At 43.4% G+C, this 27,062-nt stretch overlaps 1 protein-coding gene across 1 annotated transcript in view; it reads left to right on the top strand.

Annotated features, from left to right (window-relative positions):
- The window catches only part of LOC146822633 (dynein axonemal heavy chain 5-like), a 971,002-nt gene that overhangs the window by 343,860 nt on the left and 600,080 nt on the right, over nucleotides 1-27,062 (top strand). The window contains exon 41 of the mRNA XM_085606815.1: nucleotides 13,173-13,351. Within this exon, the coding sequence (XP_085462941.1) occupies nucleotides 13,173-13,351 (179 nt within the window). The remainder of the gene's footprint in view (nucleotides 1-13,172; nucleotides 13,352-27,062) is intronic.

Here is a 27,062-nt window from a genome sequence, read left to right as displayed (position 1 = left end):
TGAATTACCTTCAATTTTGAATAATTGCACTAATCACTTAACGGCACTGCCAGTGAGGGCACCTGTAGAAGATGGGATTACCAGTGGGGAGCAAGGGATCGCTATTCATGGGAGATTCGACCCCGATAGGGGGTCGAATCGGTTGAAAGAAAATACGCTCACATACGGTCTTGCGCCTGGTCCATTAAATCTTAAATCTACCTCCGGAGTGTTTACCCCCTTTACTCTGATCTTGATAGGGGTTCCGAATCTCTCATCTGGACAACAGGAAAGCTGCCAGAGTCTCATTATTAAATCACCCCACTGGTGCACCAGCAACATCCAGGCACAGATAAATTGACCCAAACACATTATTATGGCATGGCGTGTGTGTTGGCTGGGCAAAACACCCAAAAACAGAGAAGGGGACTGTGTAGTGTTGAATTTTAATGTTAGGATGTGCACTGTCCTTGCTTTGAAACAACTTAGAAACTCCCCCACTGAGCAGATACAAGCTTGTCCCTTGTTTTTTTTTTAGCCCCGACAACAGGGGTCGTTTACGAGCAGGCAGTCCTGGCAGCCACCCAAATAGATTCTCGCTCTCAGCTCCCTTCATATATTCATCCTAACTGCTGTGAGGCGCTCTCGGGTGTGACAGAAATAGATTGACTACCCGCCCAACCGAGCAGACTATTCGAACTGGAGAAAACAAGTGTCAGACCAGGGAGAGACCCTAATGTAGCTGCTTGTATAACTTGGGATAGGTTGGTCGATAATTCCTTGGGTCCTTCCTTGTTTGGCACTATTAATATATACAATAATGCAAACAAATCTGAGCCCAGCACCTACTTGCCTATTTCACCCCCCACCAACAATTCAGGAGGGGAGGGATTTGGCTCAGTCACCACGCCTGCTGGGTTTGCCGCTAATCGTAATAGGGTGGACACAGTGAGCAGGGACCATAAAATCTGTCCTTTTATAATCATTTCCTTGAATATTGCAGGCATCCGCCCGAAGTTATCGGACGAGGCCTGGTTAGAATATGTTAAGGTCTTTGATGTCATTTGTATTTAGGAAACTTGGTATAAGGGTGACATCAGCTTGGATGGTTATTACTCCCTTAATGTCCATGCAACCCCTTCACCGGCAGGGAGGGCAAAAAGAGGGCTGGTGACATTTATTTCAGTTAAATATAGGTCTATCCAAGCAGAGGTTATAATTGATTCCCCCTGGTATCAACCTATTTTGATCTCCAAACTGATTCAGGTTAAGCCATTACTGATCAACTGGTATTATAATATATTTGATCAAAATAGTTGTGAGGTGATTTAAAACCATAGGGCGGAAATCAACAAGATAGCAGGGAAGTGGCAGCCCCTGTGTATTCTTTGGGTGGGGGATTTTAATTGCACTTTTTGTTTGCATAGTTCAAATAGAGCGTGAGGGATGCTGGACACAGAGGGCCAACCGCTGTTGCATTTTATACACACACCGCAGGGCGAGGCCTTAAATGCCATCATTGTTGTAAACGTTCTGTGCCCGATTGATACCCTGGTTAGTAGCCCCTTAACACAGTGCCCCACCTACGTTGGAGGAAGTAGGGAAAGTGTCATTGATTTTATTTTTATATCAAAAAAGTATGCCTCCCTTGTTGGTAGTTATGAGGTGGAGCCGAATAATGCAAGTGACCTCGACCCCTTCACTGCCTCCCTATGTGTAATAGCCCAAGTGGGGAAAGGTGATGGCCGCCTTATTCAGTACAGTACCAATCAAGGGGTGAGACTGTAATGGAGTAAAATAAATCCCAGCCAATTTGAGGAGAAAATCGTTAAGGCAAACCTAAGCTCCATCCAGAAATGTTTACAACCTGATTCTCCCCCAGATAAGGTTATACAGGGTTTTCAATTAATTTGCATGGATGTATCCAAACGTTTAACTAGATCAGTACGGAGAAGGGAAATCCAGGAGATAAGATTGTTTAGCGCAGAGTGTTCAAGAGCCCAAAAGGATCTAAAAAAGGCACTGCATGCAATCCCTCGTGACAAAATCCAAATTAAAAATGTGAGACAGATTTATAAAAATCCCATCAATCTAAGGAAAGACGAACTAAGGAGGTTAGCCTGGGAAGACCTTGATAGAGCTAGCGTGCTTAAAGACACCAAGAGCTTTTGGGAGGTCATTAATCGCCCCCTATTCTCGACGGATGCCATGGGCATGGACTCAACGATACTGGGGGAAGTTTGGGAATCTCTTTTCTCAAACATATTTAACCCAAATGGTATTTCACCCCAGGAGTTAAGAGAAGAGGCGCCAATAGATCTAATCATGTCAGGTACAGTTCTCGCTGCATCCTTCAGTTAGAGGTATGAAATAACATCTGTGTTTGGCATAAATCCTGTTTCCTTGTGACACAGAAATGCCCCATGATTGCATTGCACACCTTGTGAAGTAAACAATTAGTCTACTGCTGAATTGCGTGTATACCACTTACACACCTGGCCAGAACATTTCCCACTTCAAGGTTTACTAAGGAAACTTATTGAAAAGAGAGTGCCCTCCTCAGCTGCATTTACATATGTACTCTTTCAGGCCAGCCTGTGGACTAACAAATGGGTTAAATAATACCTTTATGTGGTAATAGGCCTTTAGCGTAGGTGGTTTTCAATTGACTGTTACTGAATTTCAAATATCCAGAATGAACTGCACATTGTTGGTCTGGCAGGCAATTCTTAGGCAACAAATTATAGGTTCTGGATTAAAGATTGTTATTAAAGGGGGGACTGTGTGGATAATCTGATATTGGAAAAGCCATTTGATATCTTAATTGCTTTAAGAGATTTGGAAGTAACATTTTTGTGGTTGCCTGAACACGGCCTGGGCTCAACATACTCTCAGGAATTGAAGAATCTGTTAATAAAGCTTTACCTGGTGAACTTTCCTCAGTGGCAGCTTTCACTAACTGGTGAGAATATTAAACTCAGCCATTTAAGTGTGCTTTTTGAGATACATTTGAGGAGCCATTGAGTCACTTGTTAGATCTTCTGCTCACTGTTTGAAGAACACAGTAAACAAACATCTAAAATAAAATTAATAAGTATGGCTATTGGATGTAAAACTAGATTATTGATCGGTAGGTTCTTCTTAATGACATTCAATTTGTGCTGATTAATTTTGAGAAGCAGTCTGGGAAGAGCCCAGACGTCCACTGCATATAGGTAAACTGTTTCCTTAATGGTGCCCTAGCTCCCTTTCGTAGTTTTGCTAAAGCTGCAACACAGTCTTCAGAGAATATATGTGAGATGCTATGCGTAGCAGCAAAACCAAACAACAATTTATCAATAAAGAAGATTAAGGTCTGCAACAAAAGGCAATACTTATTAAGGCTAATTATAAGAAAAAATAAACTAGATCTATCCATAGAAGACAAATGGGCCCCATGTTCCATTGTTAAATAATTAAATTGCCTGCACCTCACAAAAACAACGAAGTTCCTGAAGGGAAGTCTTAAGTAGAGTAAATGAACGATATCCTTCTTGCTAACAAAAATTCTTAGTTTGCACTAGTGCCAGTCGATTGACCGAAAACGCTTTGTCTGTTGTGCCAACTTCGATTCCAGGTGTGCGTGACTGGTTGTCGCAGTCAGTCAGACACACTAGCTGGTCAGAGCTAAATCCGAGAAGAGGTGTCTGTGGATCATTACAATGATGAGCTGTTTTTATGTATATTGATTTGATGTATATTGAGTCAACACTTGAGGAAAAGGAATTGAAGTGACTGCAAGCCCACAAGATCGAACCATGAAGTAATGTCTATCAAGGTGAGATCATAGTCAGAAGTGTTTTCTGAGCTCTCTCTCCCTCTGGACTGCTGACTTGACCATAAAAACCTAGGGGGCCCTGGACATCGAGGATGCCAGTGTGGCTCTACCTCATTTTGACAAAAAACATAAAATGGAAAATATCAGTTATTTACCACCGGCTATTGAAGCTTCATTTTGGTAAATTCCAAAAATGTTAAAACCCGTTTTCCTCAAACATTATAAGGTAATTTAACAAAAACACTTGAAAAGAAGACACTGAGGAGAAGAAGATAATCAAGAAAAAAGGGTATATGCAAGATAGTGATATTGTAGTAAGGATAGATACAGAACTACAGGGCTTTAAATAGGGAAAGGTATTAGATTACAAGTAGGGGACGAGCTACTAGGGTTTATGCTCTAGAGGTATTAATGTAAAGCTATGGGTACAGGTAATAGGTTAAAGAGAGTGGTAGAGTAAATTAGGTATAGTCAAGGGTCCAGAAACTAAAGTTTCCGTATGTGCAGAGGTATACTATTGTACAGGCTGTGGTAGATGTACTAAGCCATATGTAGTGGTGGATATACTAAGCAGGCCCGGCTTAAGCGCTGGTGGCGCCCTGTGCAACAATGTTTGTTGGCGCCACTCAATGACCACCTCTGCCACGGATTCCCTCACTATCACCCTTTAACTGTGCCCCTCAAGTCTCCATAACCACTTTTTCTCAGATGCATTTAATTAGTTTTATAGTGCCACTCATACCAGTGTATGGTGTCAGAGCACTTTATATCACACACACTACACAGCGACAATCAATAATACGTATGTAAATCAGTATATAGAAAATGTTACAGAGGACTAGACTGCAAGGTGTAGGAGTCACATGTCATCCATACTGGTAGGCTGGATAGTTGAAGAGTGCTTGGTTTGGAGAAGCACAAACTCAGAATTTAACACGTAACACCATGGTTGTGGGTTTTCTTTAAGTATCCGAATTGATTTCTATCCAAATGAACCCTTTTTCCAAATTATGGATAATAAAAGACTGTGGAAAAAATCATAATGCTCTAATCCATACCTTGCAGTTTGCACGCAGCTCTTTAATGACAGTTAATAACTCACTGTCCTATGTTAGGATTTTAACCTATACACTGCAAGTAACAAAAGGATCTCTCTGACTAAAGCAGAAACTCACTGACCTATTTACATTATATGCACTTTGTGATCTGCAGTATACAGGTTCTTTGCAGCAGGCATGTTAATCCTCTTCATACTTTACCTTGAGTCAAACTTCCAGTAGACCATGGGTACTCACAATCTTTATCTCGGGGGCCAAATTTACAGTGTGGTGTGTGGCCGAGGGCCGCACCTGTAGGGGGGGGCAGTGGGGGGGCAGGGCTTGAGCAAAAAAAAAACTGTGACCATGGGGTTGAACACAGGACCCTGCAGCAGACGCATTCGTCCACTGAGCCACCAGACCCGACATACACACATCTATCGATCTCTCTATCTATCGCTCTCTCTTGCTGTCTCTCTCTCTCTCTCTCTCGCTCTCTATCTCCATCTCTCTCTCTATCTCTCGCTCTCTCTAGCTATCTATCTCTCTATCTCTCTCTCTCGCTATCTTTCTCTCTCTCTCTCTCTCTCTCTCTCTCTATCTCTATCTCTCTCTCTCTCTCTCTACCTTTCTCTCTTTCTCTCTCTCTCTCTCTCTCTCTCTCTCTCTCTCTCTCTCTATCTCTCTAGCTCTCTTTCTGTCAGTCTCTGTCTGTCTGTCTCTATCTGTCTTCATCTGTCTCCATCTGTCTCCCTCTATCTGACTCTACCTCTGTCTGTCTGTATCTGTCTCTATTTGTCTCCATCTGTCTCTGTCTGTCTCTCTCTGTCTCTGTCTCTATCTGTCTCTATCTCTGTCTCTGTCTCTATCTGTATTTGTCTCTGTCTCTAACTCTGTCTCTATCTGTATCTGTATCTATCTCTCTCTGTCTGTCTCTGTCTGTATCTCTGTCTCTGTCTATATCTTTGTCTCTACCTGTCTCTGTCCCTAGCTGTCTCTGTCTCTATCTGTATTTGTCTCTATCCGTCTCTGTCTCTATCTGTCTCTGTCTCTATCTGTCTTTATCTTGATCTGTCTCTATCTTTCTCTGTCTCTCTCTCTCTCTATCTGTCTCTGTCTATCTCTAGCTGTCTCTATCTGTATCTGTCTGTCTGTCTGTCTCTGTCTGTCTCTGTCTCTATCTGTCTCTGTCTTTCTGTCTTTGTCTGTCTGTCTTTCTCTATCTCTATCTGTCTCATATATATATCTGTCTGTCTCTCTCTATCTCTGTCTCTGTCCCTGTCTCTATCTGTCTCTGTCTGTGTCTATCTCTATCTGTCTCTGTCTCTATCTGTCTCTGTCTCTATCTGTTTCTGTCTCTGTCTCTGTCTGTCTCTGTCTATATCTCTGTCTTTGTCTCTCTCTATATCTGCCTCTATCTGTCTCTGTCCAAACAGGAAGCTACCCAAAAGGCCCTTATAAAAGGCCCTTTTTTTATTTTTATAAATCTTTTTATTAAACAACCGTCGACATATAAGCAATTCCAGAATCCACTCAATATCCATCAAGGCATGACAAATTGAGACAACAATTGTTCACATTATACACAATTAGGACATTTCAGGGAGGAAGCAGGTCATCAAGTACTTTGCGGGGGGGGGGTGCAAATGTCACCACAGTATGAGTTCCATTGTGTCCAAATGCGGGACCACTTTCTAGGACAGCCTTGGCCGATATATACCGTCTTTTCCCTGAACATACACCAGTCCATACTCTTTTCCCAAGCCTCTAATGTGGGGGAATCCACCGCTCCCCAGGCTTGAGTGATGTTTCTTTTTGCCAGTGTGTATCCCAGAGTGGCCCACTGTGTTTGTTGGGAATTCAAGTCAGTTGGTTCCCATATATTTAATAGGCATCTACGTATTTCAGGGTGGATAGTGACACCGAGGACTGTTCTCATAACTTTGTGTACCTCCCTCCAGTATGTTTGAATGTATGTGCATTCCCATATGATGTGCATAAAGGTACCTATATGTCCACATTTTCTGCGACAGTCTCCTGTTTCAGCTCTTCCCATTTGTAGTACCCTGGGGCCGGTGATATATATCCTGTGTAGGATTTTAAGCTGTACCAGTCTTAATCGTGCAGGGATAGCTACCACTCGAGGAGAGGACAATGCCTCCCTCCAGTGTTCATCATCCAGTTCCACCCCGTCTGCCACCCATTTCTGTCGAAGCACTGCGAGAGGGTCATCCATATTATATATCAATTAATTATAGATTAAGGAGATGGTCTTATCTGGGAGGTGTCCATCTAGAATCCTGTCTTCTAACGGAGACGATTCGGGAAGGGAGGAGCCCTTTGGGAGGAGTGAGTACAGTGCAGTGCGTATATCGATAAAGCTCAGTGTTAGTTAGCTCGTATTGATTTTGGAGAGTGGCAAACGTTTTCCCTTCACCTTTTTCCCATAGATCTTTAATTTGTGAAATGCCAATCATGTCCCATTTATCGAACCCCTTCGAAGTCCATAGGTTACCTAGTTGTGCAGAGTCCCACAGGGGAGTGGCCAATGTCAGTCTACGCTCCCATCCGAGGGATTTATTCACGGTATGCCAAATCTTAACCGAATGGCCAGTAGGGCCGTTAGCCGTAGTCGGTCGGGTTTCGAGTAAAGTGATCTGTTATAGTTCCCACCCGGGAGGAGCCACTTGTCCATACGGTAGGCTGGGTCATCAGGGTTACCATAAGTGCCATGGTTAATAGCCGCCAGGTGCGTAGCCCAATAATATTTCTTTATATCTGGGAGACTGATGCCTCCATCATACCATTTCAACATAAGTTTACCCAGGGCTATTCGTGGTGTCCCAGTTCATAACAAGTCCCTCTGCAGGTGTTCTATTTCTTTAAAGTATTTCAGTGGAACAGGATCGAGCGAATTTTGAAGGACATAAAGAAAACGGGGGAGGGACATTATCTTAAAAAGAGCAGCCTTGCCTAGTAAAGAGAGGGGAAGAGATTTCCAACTGGCTATGTCTCGTTTTAATCGTAATAGTGGGGGCAGGAGATTCTTTTCATATCTAATTTCAGGGTCTAGGGAGAAATAAATCCCTAAATATTTGAATCCCGTGGTATTAATCTGGATTGGGCAGTTACGGGGCAGGTCTGGAGGACCTGCCCGCAGAATATAGAGGTGGGACTTAGTCCAGTTGATCGTAAATCCAGAAAATCTGCCAAAAACCGCCAATATATCAAGGACTACAGTTAGGGTTTGTTTGGGAGAAGTCAAATAAAGCAGTACGTCATCTGCGTAAAGCGAGATGCTGTCCTCCCATTCAGGCGCACAACCCATACCACAAATAGCTGTATCTCGTCTGATCCACGACGCCAAAGGTTCCAAAGCTAACGCAAACAGGAGGGGGGAAAGTGGGCACCCCTGATGGGTACCTCGACTCAGATTAAAAGTGTCCGATTTTTTATTATTTCCCACGACTTGTGCCAGTGGCGCCGAATATAGGATGCGAATCCACCAAATGAATTCCTGGCCGAACTCCAATTTTCGAAGGACAGCTATAAGATAAGGCCACTCAATGGTGTCAAACGCCATGGTGGCATCTAAGGAGACAAGAATAGCTGGTTCCAGAATCGTATCCACCCTGCCAAGGACCCCGTGCACTCGACGCAGATTTAATGCCGTGTTTCTTTGCGGTATAAAACCGGATTGGTCCGGGTGCAACACGTCAGAGATAAATTTAATTAGTCGATTAGCTAATACTTTGGCCAGGATCTTCGGTTCAGCATTAAGGAGGGAGATCGGCCTATATGAGTCACAGTCCGTTTTGGGTTTGCCTTCCTTATGTATAGTCACTATGTTCGCTAACCGCTGGTCAGTAGGTAGTTCTCCTTTGTCCCTAATCTCCTCAAACATGGCTTTAAGATAAATGGCCAATTTATCAGGGTTAAGTTTATATATCTCAATGGGAATGCAGTTAGGACCAAGGGCCTTCCCTGAGTTCAGTGATCTGATCGCCTGCGCTATTTTGTCTGCTGTCAAGGGGCTGTCCATTAATTGCTGATCCGACAAGGAGAGGGTTGGGAGTGTTATGTCCCTCCATAATTCAGCCGAGTCTTCCTCACTGTATGTCGCCACTGCAGTATGTACCGTAGCAAAGTGACTGGCAAAGCGATTTGCAATGTTTTGGGGGTCAGTGATGCAAGTATTATTAGCCTCTCGCAGAACCATGACCAATCTGTTCGCCCATTCCCGCTTATCAAGTCATGCTATCAATTTTCCCGCTTTATCACCTAGGTCATAAATCCTGCCAAGTTTCTTCCCAGTGCCTTAGCCTTCTCTGTGACTAACGCCCTATATTCATCCTGTTTAAGGCGTAGCAAGTGGAGTGAAGCTGGTGTGGTCGTTCCCTCCATGTCTCTTTCTAGGTTGTAGATCTCGTCCTCTATATTGGACACCTCCCTTTGTTCCTTTTTTTGCCCAGATATTAATGAGAGTGCTTCTCCCCTTATTACAGTTTTGAAAGCTTCCCAGAGTGTCTGTGAGGAATCTACTGTGCCAGAATTTTCACTAAAATAAGTGTCTATAGCATTGAGAAGATCTTTGTGAATTTTAGGATTGCGCAAATACCAGGGGTTAATGGGGATAATTCTACCCACCTTATTCTGATCCAGATGTATATGTACCCAAAGCGGTGAGTGGTCAGATATGCCCCTGGCTAAATGTTTGATTTCATGAATAAGTGAGATTTAGGGTCTGGGGATCAAAATGTAATCTAATCTGGACAGGCTACCGTGGGTACCAGAATGGAAGGTGTGCCGTATTTTCTCAGGGTGGTAAGTACGCCAGCCGTCCACCAATCCCATGGTCTCCAGAAAGTCCGGCATCCATCTGTTAGAGGGCCCCAACTCACGCAGGGGTGGTGGTCCAGCCTGCCTGAGCCCACTGAATTAAAATCACCTCCCAACAGCAGTATTCCCTCCGGTAGTGAGAGTAGAGTAGTGCACAGGTCCTGGAATGTAGTGGTTTGAAGGCCATGTAGAACGTAAATAGACATTAATGTAATGGTTCGTCCCTCCCAGGACCCAGTAATACCCACATAACAGCCTCTATCATTCGCCCATGTGGAATCTACGCTGAGGGGGAATGTGTTTTTAGCATAATGCCCACCCCTCTCCAGCTTGTTGTAAAACCTGCATGTGCAACCAATTTATACGCCCATCTGCACATCGCCTTACATGCGCTGCCTATCAGGTGGGTCTCCTGTAAAAGAACAATGTCAGGGGCCTGCTTCTTGACAGACTGAAGACCCATACTGCGTTTAACTTTATCCCCAAGCCCGTTAACATTCCAGCTCAAAAAATGTTCCCCCTTATCCCACTGCGTATGCATCAAACTTAATGGAAAAGGTCAAGGCCTCAGTCACACCTATCACATTGCTTGTCAACGAAAAAACTGCAGTTACAAACAAACACAAATTTCCCCTCCAACAACCCCTCTCCCTGCTTCCCTGCACTCTGGACTTGTAACTGCCCATACTGAACTGGCAGAGCGCCTGTCGCCCAACTATTGTACTAAATGAAGAAGATGAGGGTGCGTGATACCCCGCCCCCCAAGAACATTTTACTTAACTCTATGAGGAGATACTACATTAGTGCATATCGAGTCCATTAACCCAGATTCACCCCTTGTACCGGTCATAATATGTCCACAGTGCCCATCTGCTTCTTCTCGTGGAGGTCTAGTTTGTGTCCAACTTCCAGGGGCATCTCCATCGGTCCTGAACTTACTTCCTCGATAGTAACTTCTCCGATCTCAAGCTTTTCGGGTCTCCAGTCAGTTTGCTGCAATCTCAGGGTTGTCCAAAAACCAAGCCCTACCATCGGCTTCCACTCGAAGCTTGGAAGGGAAGAGCTTTGCATATTTGAGCCCCTTGTCTCTTAGCAATTTCTTTACCCCCAGGAAGGACCGTCTTTGCTTCTGGACTAGTTGAGTGAAGTCAGAGAAGTAGGTTATATCAGCATTATCCAGTCTGAGTGGAGGCACCGTTCTGGCTCGTGGAAGTATGGTGTCGCGGTGCTGGTAGTTGAGGATCCTGGCCAGAATGGGACGTGGTGGGGCCCTGGGCCTCGGTCGCCCTCCTGGGACTCAATGGGCTCTTTCCACAATGAAGAAGTTTCTAAGACCCTTGGGTTTAAGATGTTGAAGCATAAGGCTTTCCACAAACACCCAAATGTGTACGTTATTGCGCCGGAGGCGGCCTTCGTATTAATCCAGTTTAGTCTCCGCGATCTTTCTGAAAGTTTGCAGTTCGTGGATTTCAGTTTGTAAGTTCGAGGTGTCTTCTATTAAACTGGTAGTCTTGAGTGTCCCCTGTTTAAGTCTCTCATTATCTTTATTGAGATCTGCACGGATTAGGTTCACTTCAAGCGTTATGGTGTCCATTTTATGTTCAAGCGAGGTTTTTATCTCCCCTGTGGCTGTCATGTCTTCCTTAAGAGTAGGTTCTTTATCTGTGATCCCCTGCTCTCCTGCATTCCTGTGTTTAGGGGAGAACTCTGTTGCATTGTCTTTTGAGAATGCACATTTGTCTAATTTGTTCGCTTGCACTGACTTGAGGCCCCTTGTGGATGCCATTTTGCCTAACTTCGGGGTCTTCACTGTGCTTGTAGCCGGATCCATAATCCGGCTCAGCCAGGCAGGAGAGTTATGGTATGGCGTGAGCGATAGGAGCAGTGCAGGCGTAGGGCCGCCGTCCGGGCGCTGCGTATGCTGGACAAATTAGGTAGGAGCGTGGGAGGTATGTGTTCACTATGTGTCCATGGCGCCGCCTCTGTCAATATTTGTGGGGACCTTCCCTCTAGCTAAAGGAAAATGGTGTCACGTTTTTACTGGTGGAGCACCTCTCGCAGGGCCTGCGATCTCCCCTTTATTGATGTGTCGGTCAGTCAGGTTGTAGAGGGTGTCTACCGCGCTGCTCTTTTATGCCTCCAATTTCTTGGCGAGTGGCGGCGGGGGGGACTCACAGCATGCCACCACGATTCTCTCTCCCCATCGCTCCCTCCACCGCCGCCCAAATCGTGTCTTCACCGTTGCGGTGGAGGCTTACCAGCATGCAGCGCGGGGCCCGTCAAGCTTGGTTCGTGCCGTCCGTCCCACCGCCACTACAGCCTCTCACTGCAGTTGATGCGGAGATCAGTCCGGGGTAGGCAGGTCAGGACCAGGCTCTGCGTTCTGCCACCAGCGTCACAACGCACCCCACGTCGTCAGTCAATCGAGGCCCCGGCGCTTGTTTACTGTGCAGGCCGTGTGGCACCGACGAAGATACCGCAGGATAGGGAGCCGGTGCGGACTCCGTTCCCCACGCCTCGTATTCCGGGTGCCTTTCGGTTGTCGGATTTCTCCTCAGGTAACAGGATAAGTATGTCGGATGTGGGGTTTTAGGGTCATGGTCATCGGAGCTCCACTAGTCTGTGGCCATTACGATGCGCCGCAAAGCCACGCCCCCTCTTACAGCTGACATTTAAAGGGTTTTTGGGAAGCTTTCCGGCGGTGCCGTGACGTCACAGAGGCTGGCAGTAAACATAGAAGATGGCCACAGGCACATACCTAGTGAATACCTATTTAATACGTAATCACTACGTATGCTCCTGTGGTCATCTTCTGTGTTTACTGCTGGCCTCACAGAAACGTAGTCCCCGAGCCCCCAATGAAGGCCTGCCGAGCCGCTGGAGGCCCGCGGGCTGTAATATGAGTACCACAGCACTAGACAAACCTCTGATCTCTATCTAGCACCTGAGTTATCTTGACATTCTTTTTATTGCCTGAAAATTGCTGGAGGCCAGTAACGCGGCAGCAGGTGCTTTTAAAACCATAATATACTTACAAACACGAGCCCCCACCCAAAGTAGGGGTAGAGGTTAAAAGAGTAATTGCAGTGGAAGAGATACCAGAACATGCTGGTATGTGTAGAAATAGTACAGGACTAGGGGTACTAAGGCATAGGTAAGAGTAGACTGTCTAGTGCATTTGCAGGGAGAGGGATAATAGGATATAGGAAGCAGTAAAGGTACAAGGGTACAAAGTCTATGGCATAGGTAGTTGTAGCGATGCAAGGGTATATAGCCAGTGGTAAAGGTAAGGTGTAAATGAGAGGTAAGGGCACAAGTATATAGGCAGGGTTAGAGTTGCTAGACTACAGATAGGAGTGGAGATACTGTTGATGTATGTCAATGTCAATTTAGTACCCTGGTGGTGCATTTAATGGCACAATAGCAAATGAAAAAGACTGCTCTTGAAATAATTTGAAAACAATAACTAGAAACTCAAATAATTCAGAGTTGTTTTTCAGGTGCTATATTACTCTATCTCAAGCTCTTGGAATGAGTATGGGCGGTGCTCCTGCTGGGCCTGCTGGGACTGGAAAAACAGAAACCACCAAAGACATGGGGAAATGTCTGGGAAAGTATGTTGTGGTCTTCAACTGTTCTGATCAAATGGATTACAGAGGACTCGGTCGAATTTATAAAGGTAGGAAGTGTAGGCAGGGTATAGTTGTTATAGGTTCATTTATTTGCACTGTCACATTTAGCCCTTGAGCTTAATTCATTGTTATTCTAAATATTTGATAAATCAAATGTAGTTGCGATAAAATCTGACACGATGAAAACATTATTATCAAGTGGTGTTTTGTTTTGGATTGCTTTTAAGTGATGTAATTTTATGCAACATTTATTTAAACCCCATATCAATATGCACATTTCTCTCTCTCTCTCTCTCTATATATATATATATATATATATATCTGTGATATTCCTGTGTGAATCTTTTTGACTTCTAAAAGAAACAAGAATAAAAACATCATTGAATAAGAAGACTAATCATCTGTGGATTTTTGAATGTATTGACTATTATTATTCTCAGATGTGCTTGTGTTTTATATATATACTTATATATGTATATATTTATATACTAAAAAAATATTAAAATAATGTTATAGTAGATGAAAATTTCAGTGACGTTGTAATGTTTTAAACCTTCAAAACCACTGAAATTCATCAGTAAATGCTATCGCAAGTAACCAGGTAACTATAACTCGCACCCGCAATGTACAGTTTTCTCATCAATAATTTAATTGTAAATGTTGCATTGATATTATCAATGATGTCATAGAAGATGTCATGAGTAATGTAATATGTGGGGTAATTAGCAGTTCATGGTGAGGGTGGGTAGTATAGTTACCCTAAGGCATGAGTTATAGTTACTTGAGATAACTATAACTGGTGAATTTAATTGGTTTTGTGCATATAAAACATCACTTTGTCACAGAAATTGTCACCTAACTGTAACGTTGCTTTAACCTTTGTTTTCTTTAACATAATATTTTATTGCCATACATATGGTTGGCTTACTCGTAGTTAAAACAGCAAAGCATATCTTTCATTTTTTACTGGGTGCAAACTCCCTCAATTGTGTTTCTGTACTGCCTCCACCAAAACGACACTTTTTGTATGTGATGCTTGGTGTCTAATTTACAAGCTGCTGAATATATCCCGCTTTTCTTAATTTATCTGTGTAGTATCATATTCTGACGTATCTAGAACCTTCTGGTCAGGTCTGGGGACTGCTCTGACCCATTTTTTTATCTGCTAATTTTTTTGTTTTGTTTTGCTGCCTTATAGGTGTTTGTTCTCTCTTCGTTCTAGCATACTCATCTTTAAAGCCACACTACAGTACATCGTGTTTCATTCTTATTAAACCTGGAAGGCAGCTATTATAACCTCTGAGGGTTTCCACTCTAAGCTGAGCAATTTCTTGTTGTGCCCAGACCACGGGGGCATTTTTGATGCATAAATGATATAACGCAATGCCTCCTGGTGAATTCTAAAGAAGAAACATAGCCTTGCCCTTAATTCGTATTCTAGCTTGCATGCATCAACATTTGCATTCAAGGGCAGCCGACATTGAATGTTTTGTCACATTTTTGTAAAAGATATTCAAAGATGGCCATCTGTTCGTGCACACGTGTACTCCTGTGCTCACATAAGTCGCCATCTTACAAAGGTGTTTGTTAAACTTTATTACAAAGACCATTTCAGGATGGCAGCCTGGGCATGAGCATGCACGTATGGCCATTCTGTAATGGTTTTCATAATAAAGTAGTGCAAAAATCACTTCAAAAAGAAACATGTATTTGCAAAGCCAACCAGTCTGTTGTCGATGCCAATGCATGTTAAAAGGGTTACACATTTTGCACTTATACCTTCTTTGGGGGCAATTACTAGATGAGTTTCATCTTTTTGGATGGACTTTTTTTAAGTAGCCTCCTAGGGCACCAACACTAATCTGGATAATTTAAAGACACGCCTATCATCGGAGCCAATCAATCTGAAGTTGGAGGCTCGGTGTCTCTATAAAGAATCCCAGTAATTCCGTTGTTTATGTGTGTTTTACTCAATACAAAGATAATTAATGAGTTATATTGTGCCTGCCCACATTCTCGATGGCAGGCTGATGGGAGGGGCAACACTTTAGTTATGTTCCTGACATCTTGTTATGGCAGAAATGTTTTCAAGTTAACCCACTCATATTGAAGATGATTGTCAACCCCAAAGTGGATTTTACTTTATGTTCATTTAACGATGAACGACCTGGGCGGCATAAAAGACTGCTTTGTTTCTGTTGGACCAATTTTAAATCTACAGATTTACCTCTGTCTGTGGAATATGTGCATTTCCTATTTTGTATGGTAGATGTTTCATTCTATTGTACCTCTGAAACAGCTCATTTATCTTGGCTATGCTGCCCCCGCTCTTCAAGCTAGTATGATAAATCTGTTTTCACCTTAACGTAGTTAAAGCAGACATTTAGGAAGTGTGTCAGATTTTTAGTGGATACATTAACTAGCCTATACAATAAAGTAAAATTGCATTAGATTCCCGCCCCGTGTTAAACACGAAACCTAAAGCATGAGCTGATAAAAATGTTTATACTATCTCCTCATTCCAGAAAGCAGATCTGTTTTCAAAAGAAAAATAAGGACAACCCTCTCCAAGACAAATGTAGTTAAGATGGAGGCCAGTTTTTTTACAACTATTTATAACATATTGATCAAAAAGTTATAGATATACAGTCAGCTCTCAAGAGTAGCTAGTGAAATACTCTGCACTTCTCGTCAGTCACAGTACTCAGGTCCATTGGTTCTCCTTAGCCGCAAATCAATCCTGTGTCTTTGTGAAGATAGTGTCCCTGATTCAAAACAGAGGGAGGCAATAATTCATGGACTCATGGGCAACTATCTATTACTAAAAGGGCAAAAGAGAGCACAAACCTTTCTATTTGCTCCATTTTACATAATTTGGGCCAATTCACAAAGCCATTTATCAGTACCTAAAGTAGTTCTACAGAAGTACTACTTCACATACTCGTAATTGCCTTTGTGAATTGGCCTTAGCGGAAATCTAGATTATAGAATACAGGCAACGCAGTTCCTGTCGCATATAAAGTGCCCCACAGCTAACCATCAAAATTGATGTGCCAGAAAATCGGAATTAATTTAATTATATACACGGGTTTTGCCATCATATGCCTCGGCACATAAAAATCCTTCAAATTGTTGCTGAAATAATCCAGGGTGTTACCAACTCTCTGGGCTTTGTGTTGAAACATTAATTTGCACTCTATGTACAAGCAATGGAAATGCTCTAATATGTTGGCACTGGTCAGTATACCAGTTGTGCCGCTCAAACAGACCAGACATGTTTGTTGAAATGTTGGTCTGGTTGTGGTGTCAGGCTGCCTCTGAGGATTCTATAGTAGGTGCAGATTGACTACCCTGAGGTTTTGGATCATGCAGGCAAAGCCTGGCATTAGCAAACAGAGCTATCCATTTAGTGAGATCCCCTCACCAGGCTAGTTTTAACTTAAATATTGTACATAACAAGGACTTCTCCAACCCTTTTTCTGCATTGCCCTAGGCTTAGCATAAAAGACGTTCTACACATTTGCCAAGTATGCGAACAAAAACAGCACAATGCCATACCAGTTTCCAAGTTGTATGTATGTAAAATATGCTTTCAAAGGTCTGCCATATTTCTTGGAAAATATACGCTAACCTTGACATTCTCATTTCCACTTTTCCCTGCTTGTAAACTAACATTGCCTTGTACATATCCTTGTTTTGCGGTATGTAAAGTTCATATCGTCAAGTTGTCCCATTAGGCGTAAGTGGCTTATCCACTTATAGTTATATTAGTCTGTCATTATTGGGGTCATAGCATTGTATTTCTATTAAATATGAGAGACTGGATGTCATTGAATGCTAGGAACAATACAAGACTACAAAATAAACTTTCACCTGAGATAAGACAATCCTGCAGCACCTTTTACCATGCTCATTACCAGATTGACCTGTGATTAAGCACTCTTGCCATGCCCATGTCCACATTGCCCTAAATGAAAGCACAGAGGAGCAGTAAGGTTGTAAACGTACATATTTGTTAACATTTTGTAATGAAGGGATTTCCCTTAAAAGCCCTGGTTGCATGTGGCAAAAATTGTGCTGCTAGTGTGTACAAGCCTAGTAAGAGTGGCACTAGTTAGCATCCTCGCAATTGATAGTTTTGCTGACATTCCAAGTGGTGCCAGCAACATATAGTTTCTTTGGCCCATTGATAACCAGTAAGCAGAATTTATCAAGTGCCTGTGGGAAATAATGTTGGAGTCATAAAAGTAGAATTGCATCAAATAGTCAGAGGAAAGGATTTCAACCCGGTGGACTAGATAGATAGAGTATGGTATTGGTGTTCACAGTCAAAATCATTGCCATGGCGCAAGCATTTTTGGAAATTGTATTTTCACACTGGCATGATGGCAAACATTTATGTTTTACATACTGGATAATGGGGAAATACACTTGACTTGTGTCTTCTAAATTATTGCCTTGTATGTTACCACACATTGTCTTCATCAATGGAAAGATGCTGACTCGGGACATCTGCAAAATATCTGGGACGGAAGGAGGAGTAGGTCAATGCGCGGCGATGTCTTATGAGCTACCTTGGTGTTGGTGTATGTGGTAACATGGGGGCACCACGTTCCCCATGCATCGCAGAGCCCGATAAAGCCAATCCAAGGCCTGAGCTGGCAGGAACGAGAATGACGTCCCACCACTGGTGGGCCTGTGGAGTCCAGCACTGAGTCAGGTACCTCATTGTAAATGCCCCCAAAAATGAGGTGCCCAGTGTTAAGCCTAACAGAATCAGGGATAGGGAGGCCATTGTGGGAGCAAGGAACTGGTTCATCACGCAGACTGACACAAAGGTTTAGTGTTTACCTTCGAAGAGTCCCTCCACCCCTATTTATCTCCCATGGAATTCCGAGTGGGTACTGGTAATCACAAAGGGGAAACTCCTGCAGAGGAATATCACCACACCAGGTGACCCTCTGGTTAACCCAGGCTGGTAATCCCTCTCATAGCCATAATATCAGAGGAACAGTCAGTTTTCCCCCTGCAAGTGGCTCTCCTGCAACTAGAGGTCAGCAGGCTGGAAAAACCTAGTGTACTGAAGTAAGGGCATGTACTTGACACGGTCCAACAGACCATTTACTTTCCAGAACAGAATCCCAACCTCCATGACAGGGATTACTGGTTAAGTGCAGGATGAACAGCTTCAGAGAGGCCCCACAGGGATCCACCAACAACATGGTGTTCCCAGGGCTAGGGGACCCCAAAGGAAGTATTAACCTTACATAGAATAAAGTATTTCCTCCCTCAGTTCAGATCTTGCGCCCAGACCCTCGTCTCTTCCATTTGATTAATGGGTTGTCCCACTTGCCATTGACCTTGACTTTACACTAGCCACTCTGATGACAAGCTACATCAACACCTGACTCAACAGGGAACTGAAGTTATACAGCCCCATCAGTGCCACACTGATTGACCTGCAGTGGCAGGGATTATCTTCAGGACAGTGAAGTATAAAGTCTGCAACAATTGTTGCACAAGCAATTCTGGCCTTAATATTAATTGTCTCACAGCGCCACCACAAACCAAGATGTCATGATAGCACAGGACTTTCAGAACAAGAAGGCAGGAAGTAGGCTGGCTTGGGAGTGTAGCTGTCGCCAGATTTGATGTGATCAACCTAAAGTAAAAAGAGCTTGGTGGGCTTCAAAGCCACTCTCTATTGCTTGCTTCCTACTGGTCAATTCTGAGGTTGGCATTTCCCTCTTCTTGCATGCAACCCTCCCCTAAGGCATTGCCCAAATACTTGTGTCCTTACACTGCTTGCACTTTTGGGATCTATTTTTTTCTTTTTGTTGAGCCACTCTAGAGAGTTCATCTTTCCTAGCTCGCTTTGTTGTTTGTTTGTTGTTTTAGGCTGTCCAGCTTGACTTTGTCTCTCCCAGAGGTCAAGTTTCAGGCTTCGTTTTCCAAGGACACTTGGTGTTTACTTTTCTCTCATTACGTCAAAGTGGGAGAATTTATGTGCCAATCCATCCTGCTGAGTACCCATATAAGAGGACAAGTTGTAGGATGTTATCTTTCCTAGCACACAACAACAATGAACTGTGCATAACATTCCTGAATACATCAGAATATGAACATAGAAATGAAGCACATTCTTTTTTAAATTCTGAAGTGTGGTGAAAACAAATATTTTGATACAACCATAACAAATCAATAAACTTGGTGATGACATTTCCACACATTTTCATTTGTGTGCAGTAAAACTGTATATCTGTGCAAATGTCATGGCCAGTTTCATTTGGAAATGTGTTGTCTGTAAGGGAGGCGCACTATCACACCATGCATACTGCACTCTGTGCCACTCCACTTTACACTACTCCTCTCTACAACACTCTACACCACTTAATTCTACAACACCCTGATCTGCTCTATGTCCTTCCACTCAATGCCATACCACTTCAGGCAATGCCACTCCACCCCATGACACTTCACTCCATGACACTTCACTGTAAGACACGCTATGACATGGCTCGCCACTCCACTTCACACCCCACCACTCTCCACTACTCCACCCCTCCACTCCACATCACTCTACTCCATTCTACCTCACTTCAGTCTGCCCCTACCCTATCTTTTCCACTCCAGAATACCCCACTCCACTTCACTACAATATACACCACTACAATCTACCATACTCTAATCCACCTAATTTACTCCACTCCAATCTACCCCAATCTACTCCACTCCAATTTACTGCAGTTCACTCTTCCACAATCTCCCCCACTCCACATAACTCCAATCCACCCACTGTACCCCAATCTACCCCACTCCACCCTACTCCAATCCACCCAATCTACCTCACTTTACTCCACTCCAATCCATTCCACTCTAATCTATCACACTCCACTCTAATCTTTTTTTTTTAAACATAATTTTATTATTTTACCAAGTTTGCACAGTTCTTACAGTGGCGTGACATTACATAATAACTCTTACATATAACTTGCACTGTAAAATAGCTTTTTGTCCGCTTCCCATAGCTGTTCCCGGCTACTACAATTGTCTACCATAATGCACGATTCGGCAAATACTATATATCCACAACAATAATAACATTCCCTCCCCCCTCCCCTGTCTCCCTGGGTCCTTGCATATCTCTCCTCATCCTGTTCAGTCTGTATCTAGCCGCTTCCCTCATCATACACATTACACATTTCTTACCGCTTTGTGCCGGTCTGCCCGTGTCTCGGTCTCAGCCACTACCCTGCGTGTTGTTGTTTGTGGCAGGATAATCTACATCTAAAGCTCGCCCCGCTTCCAGCATAGCATCCCATTCTTTTGCTATAGGAGTCCTACACTCAACTCTAATCTAACACGCTCCCCCCAACCTATCCCACTCCAGTCTGACCCAATCTAATCCACTACAATCTACTGCATTTCACTCTGCCCCACTACAATCTACCCCAGTCTACTAAACTCCACACTACTCCAGTCTACCCTACTGTAATCTACCCAATGTACATCACTCCAAGTACCCTGCACCACACCAATCTACCCCATTCCACTCCAAACTACCCCACTCCATTCCAATCTACCGTACTCCAGTCAACCAGATCTATCCCACTCCAACCTACCCCACTCAAGTCTAGCCCAATCTACTCCACTATAATCTACTTCATTTCAATCTACGCTACTCCACTCCACTTTAACCTACCCTACTCCATTCCACTCCAATCTAGCCACCTCCAATCTACGCCAGGCTACAAAGCTCCACACTATCCCAGTCTACCCTACTCTAATCTACCCAATCTACATCACTCCAAGTACCCTTGCACCACACCAGTCTACCCCATTCCACTCCATCCTACCCCACTCCATTCCAATCTACCCTACTCTAACCCACCCAATCTACCCTACTCCAAGTACCCCACTCCCCTCTGCCCCACTCCACCCCATGCACTCTACTCCAGTCTACCCCAATCCACTCCACTCTTCCCCAATCTACCCCAATATACCTCACTCCACTCTATGTCCAATCTACTGGCCTCTTATCTACCAAAATCCACCCAAATCTACTCCTATCTACCTCAATTCACCCAAATCTACCCCAGTCCATTATAATCTACCCTACTCTACCACAATCTGCCCCACCAGACCCCACTCCACTCCACTCCACCCCATCTCATTACAAGGTACCCCAGTCTAGTACAATCTACCCCACTCTTCTCCACTTAATCTACCCCACTCTACACCATTACAATCTACCCAATCTACTCCACTCCAGTCTACCTCACTCTACCCCACTATATTCCACTACAATCTACCCAACTGCACTCTAAACCATTCTACCCCACTCCATGCTACCCCAATCTACTTAACTCTACTGTAAACCAATCTACCCCACTCTATGCTACCCCAATCTACCTGACTCCATGCTACTCCAATCTACCCTGTTCCACTCTGCTCCAATCTACCCCACTCTAATCTAACCCACCCCACACCATTCCACTAACATTTTTCTATGCTGAACAGCAGCCACACTGGTGTACAATATGTCAAAAACAGATTTCAAAAGCCAATAGCTTTTGCATAGGCGAGACCCATTTACTTTGCCAATGCTTGTTCGTGTTTCAACTCACTGCTAAAGCTTTTTTAGAATTCAGGATTAGAGAGAGGCACTGCACCAGAATGTCTGGTTATTGTTTTGCAGGACTGACAGTGACATCCCACCACAACTTTCTAACCAGCTGCTTGTAATGCTTGGCGGGCGATGGCTTCTAAGCCCAGGAGTTTGCACATCTTTGCTGCAGTGGGTCTGGTGCTCGAAGCCTGTTTCTCTAAATGTAATTGCAGTGGCATAGTCAAAGTGTGAACTTCTCTCCTACACCAGAATTCTTCTGCTTGTGCACTTTTGTATACTGCTGTTTGACTGTTCTGTGTCTGTTTGTGTTTCAGCCTGTTTTTCTGTGTATTTGGGGCATAATCGGCATCATTTTTTCACCGTTGACCGTGCAGTTCACATATCATTTAATTTTTTGGCGATCATCAAAATGTTGTTGCCTTCACTGATGCATCGACGGAGAAGCCAAGATCCCAGTATCACCCAAATGTAGTGCAATTTCAGCTATTTCAGGAAATCTGTATATGCAGCTAAATGTCTAGGAACAGAACGTCTTTAAAACCCATAAACCAGTTTTAATCATCATTGAAAGGGTTGATGTCCAATCAAACTGGGACAAGGAGCAGTAGATTAAGACTGGGCTGACGCCTTCTCATGTTGGTGCCTCCAATGGCGTGATACTCCCCAAAGTCAGTTGTAGCGCTTAAAGATCCATACAAACACAATGTAGCCTGCCACTCGGTGTTATTAAAATTATCAACGGCTATTTATCCCCCTGTCATGTTATATAGAACAGCCTTGTGCCTTATTCATCTAGACGCGTTGTTAAATAGCACATATTCTGCACTGTGCATCCGGACAGTCTGTTAAATAGCATAGGTTGTGCAGTACTTTTACCAAATGCACTACCACATTTATCTGGATTCTCTGTGAAATACCTCAGATACGCCACTATTTTGCCCTATATCTGGATAAATAGCATATTCTGCTCTTCAATTCAATTCAAGAATTCCTTTATTGCGGCCAATTTGGCCATAAAAGCACATGTGAAGTAACATACAATTCATTTGCTTTAAGATCAGGTAGAAGTAAACGAGAAAAACAAAACCTGGCACATGTAGTAAAGCAATTAGTTAAAACATAGCCGGGTGCAACCTGGAGCAATATAAAATAAGGTGCAATCAATTGGCGGCTCAATGAGAAGGGGGTCTGGTCATATAGGTCGCAATATCAATCAAAAATAGAAACATGATTGACAATTCAAAGTACATGTACAATACGATTGAGCAAGTCATCAGACCAGATTTAGGAGGTCAGAGCTTTGGCTTTGTCGCTAGAGGTGGCCAATACTCACAAATAGCAGCGCAGTTCACAATAAATACAAAATGTAAATAGGGTTGATCATTAAAATGATTCTCGGATGGGCGATACACCACTATTTTGCCCTATATCTGGATAAATAGCAAATTCTGCTCTATTTATGCAGATGTTCCATTAATTAGCACAAATTCACCTCTAATTGTTAATGCATTCCGTTAAGTAGCACATATTCTACACTAGTTATCCACGTAATAACGTGTTTTTAATTTACCGGTCTTCCATCATTACCAAACTTCAAAAATCATTGCCTGGTATTTCCGATCCACCTCGGTCCTATAATGTCTTGCTATTTATGGACGCCCTTTTTCCAATACAGTAAAAAAGGAATACATTTTGGTTGCATTTCATTTATAAGTACACCACAAATTCACAAAATTAAAACACGTTGCTTCCACCAAAAAATGTCGGAAACGCAAAATCATCATTCAATTTCAGACCCAAGCAAGGAGGAGCTGCAAACAAAGCATACATGTTTAAAATGAGCAGGTTAAAAATAAAATAGTCCCAAGATCAAACACTTCAACACACCGGTGGAAACATATGAGAAAGGTGAAATGTAGTGGCTTCAAAGGTATGAAATGGGCGCATTTTCGAAGCTTGTACGAGTAAGTCAGTAAGCAGAACCAACAGAGGATGTGTGCTGTATGAAAGATAGAAGAAGGAACTACAATAAAAGCAAGGTAATTAAATGAGGTACGTGGGAAGGGATGGTGGTGGGCAGAGGCGTAGCTAGAGCTTGTGGCGCCCGGGGCTATCCCTCAGGTTGCCGCCCCTAGTGGGAGGAGGGGTGCTGGGGAAAAATGCAGGCGAGCACTTGAAAGAGGTCCGAGAGATACATAGTATCGCCGCTAATACTTACCTTGATCATGCAAGTTACATGCACATACATGACACGGTCCAAGGCTACACAGTTGAATATACCGGTGACCAGCAGTACAAAGGAGAACACACAGACTGCATGATCTATCTGGGGAAAAACCGCATGTGACATCCATCAGAGAGCTGTGTGAACGATTACCTGGTAATTCCCTCAGCACAATGCAAACATGCACATACATGACACTGTTTGGGGATCCATCATCTACAGCTGACATTAAATGACCAAACATCATGGTTCCCCCATTAAAGCAGTGGAGACATGCACAAACGCGATGTGCTCTGACTTGAGGTACAATAATGCAATGACGAACTCGGAACAGCATGAACTACTGAGGGGAGGTGGGGGCGAGGTGGTACACATAAAGCCTGGCCTTAGAACAGAGTCACACCAGTCTCAACAGTCAGACCCACACCATTGCAGCCAGAGAGTTTCTGCCAAACTCCTAGTGCCTACTGTTTGGTGCCAATCTAAGTTGGAGTGTGTGCAACAGCTAAGTTCAATTCAAGTCAAGGGAGATTTCTAAGATCTCACTATCTTGTCACCAACCTAGCACCAGCCTGCATTAATTGAGAGTCGCACTGGTGGCCCACCACAGCAGCAAGCCACTATAGCAACAACAAGGTACGACCCTGCATCACCATCCACCAAAGCATCCATGCCTATCAACAGTGCCAGCTTCTTAACTGATGTCTTCTCATTCCTTGGGAATCCCAGGCCCTGCCAACTTGCCTTACCAGCACTGCCTCATTGCTACAGGACCTCAGGAGTATGGCCTTACCACAGAAGGGCCTTATCAGTGTTGAGGTACGCATGATCTTCCTCCACTAATGCCTTATCAGTGCTTTCAGATTCCAGGTATTATTAGCTTTCTCCAACAATGCATTATCAATGCCACAATAAATGCTTTGCTACTAAAATCTCCACACTGTTGCTTCCCCAAAATTTTCAGATTTTACACTCATGACAGTGACATGTCTTATAAATAAAAGGATGTTTGTGGGATTACCGATCCATATCATGGTAAATCTCGAAAATGCTTTAATGGTAAAGAAAACTAGAAAATAGCATACTGGGACCCATGTTAATGGATGCTTGTATCCTTTCAGGCGCCAACCATCACTTGTGGTATTGAGGGGAAAAACTGCCATTTGCATAATTTTCAACACGCTTGCCGCGTGAACATACCTGTCTGCTCCTCTCCTTTCTTTCCTGTCTTCAGACGTTCCAAACAAACAACTGTGGAGATACCTGTGATGCACTGTAGAAGTTCCTCTTGGGTTGGCTCTGGTCCTCCACTCGCCCCTGGGACGTACCCATAAGCAACCACAACAAACACGGTACGTCGGGGCGGCAACAATCAGAGAACAATTCAAAGCGTACTGTAGCAATACAGACCCTTGCACGCCTACATCAGTGTTGCCAGATTTTTTCACAACTTTCAAGCCCAAAAGCAACAAAAAAGTAGCCTAAAATAGCCCAATGTTGCCACTCCATTAACTTACGTGTAGCCTGTCTACAACATTTAAAAAATATACTTCTATTTCAAGGATATGTTTAGTACCCACATTAATCAGATTACCTATATTTTATACACTAAAATCAAAGTTGGTCTGTCAGGAAAACTGTCACTCACTTGATATCGCATGGTGTGGAGAAAGCTGCCCAAAAATGTTCTTGGTCCCACTTTGAGGACTGCAACTGCGGAAACGTTCTTCTTGGGAAAGGTGCTCTTCAGCATGAAGCTCCTTTTGCATACTCAAGTCAGGCCCCTCAGAGTAATGGCAATATAGGCCAATGCTCCATGTTTTTTCACACTTGTTTGAATGCTCCAAGAGCAATGCTGAACATCTCTTTATATACGCAAATTACATATGTTACGTACTTTTTGGTACTCATCTGAAGAGAGCAGTCCATGGCATGGGGTGCAGAGCTTGCTGCTTGATGTTCCCATGAGCTAATACCCGATAAAGTGCAAGTGCATTCTGAAGACTCAGAAGAATCTCCATCTCCTGTTCTTTGCAAGGTATCAGTATGGTGGATCCTTGTTCAGCCAGTGGAAAGGTAAATGTTTACTGCCTTAAAGACGTATACTATCATTAATGCAGTAGGTGCAGTGCCAACGGGGTCCGTGGGTGTGAGAGGCCTACTTCCCTCCAATTAGGGGTGAGAAGCCTTTCCTCCATTAGTGCGCCCATCTCAACGGCCACAGTGGTTGCAAGAACCTACCTACCTTATGACCCTTCTACTTACAGGAAAGGGTGTTTTAACCCACAAACTCACCACAATGTGAAAGGAACACGATTTTTAAAGTGTGCCAAGCTTAATACAAAACATAAACCTCAAATGAAGGTCTGCGTGCATTACAAACCTGCCAAATAAGCTAGGAACTACAAAGACACCAACAATGAAGTATGGACGAATTACACTTGGACATTCACATTGCCAATAGCACCAGCTCCAACAAATATGAGAACAATTGAATTCCAATGCTTATTTCACACAGCTAGCACGTTTCTGTGTGCGAGGCAACATGAAGTATTGTGGCCTGATCAAAGAAAAATGGTACGAAGGCAAAGAAAAATGGTACGAAGGTGCCTGCAGGCGATTCATAGCTGCCAAGGTTTCAGATTGCTTAAGTGTGACATTTTCACATTTTTTGTGTAATTATGAGTGACATTCAACGACTACGAGTGACATTTTCTCAGGAACAAAAATCAAGTAAAGAAGATGAGGGAAACATATAAACATCAGAAATTATAGCTATTCCAGCAACAAGAAACTCTATGAATTTCTTAAAACTATTTCAAAGCACCAGAAATAGAAGGACACTATCCGATATGGAAAATAAACTGCATAGTTGCCACGTTTTAAGAGTGCTTAGGTGAGCCAT

The sequence above is a fragment of the Triturus cristatus genome, chromosome 5_2, assembly GCF_964204655.1.
Source record: "Triturus cristatus chromosome 5_2, aTriCri1.1, whole genome shotgun sequence".
In the NCBI taxonomy this organism is placed as follows: domain Eukaryota; kingdom Metazoa; phylum Chordata; class Amphibia; order Caudata; family Salamandridae; genus Triturus; species Triturus cristatus.
This window is presented reverse-complemented; position numbering and strand designations above follow the sequence as displayed.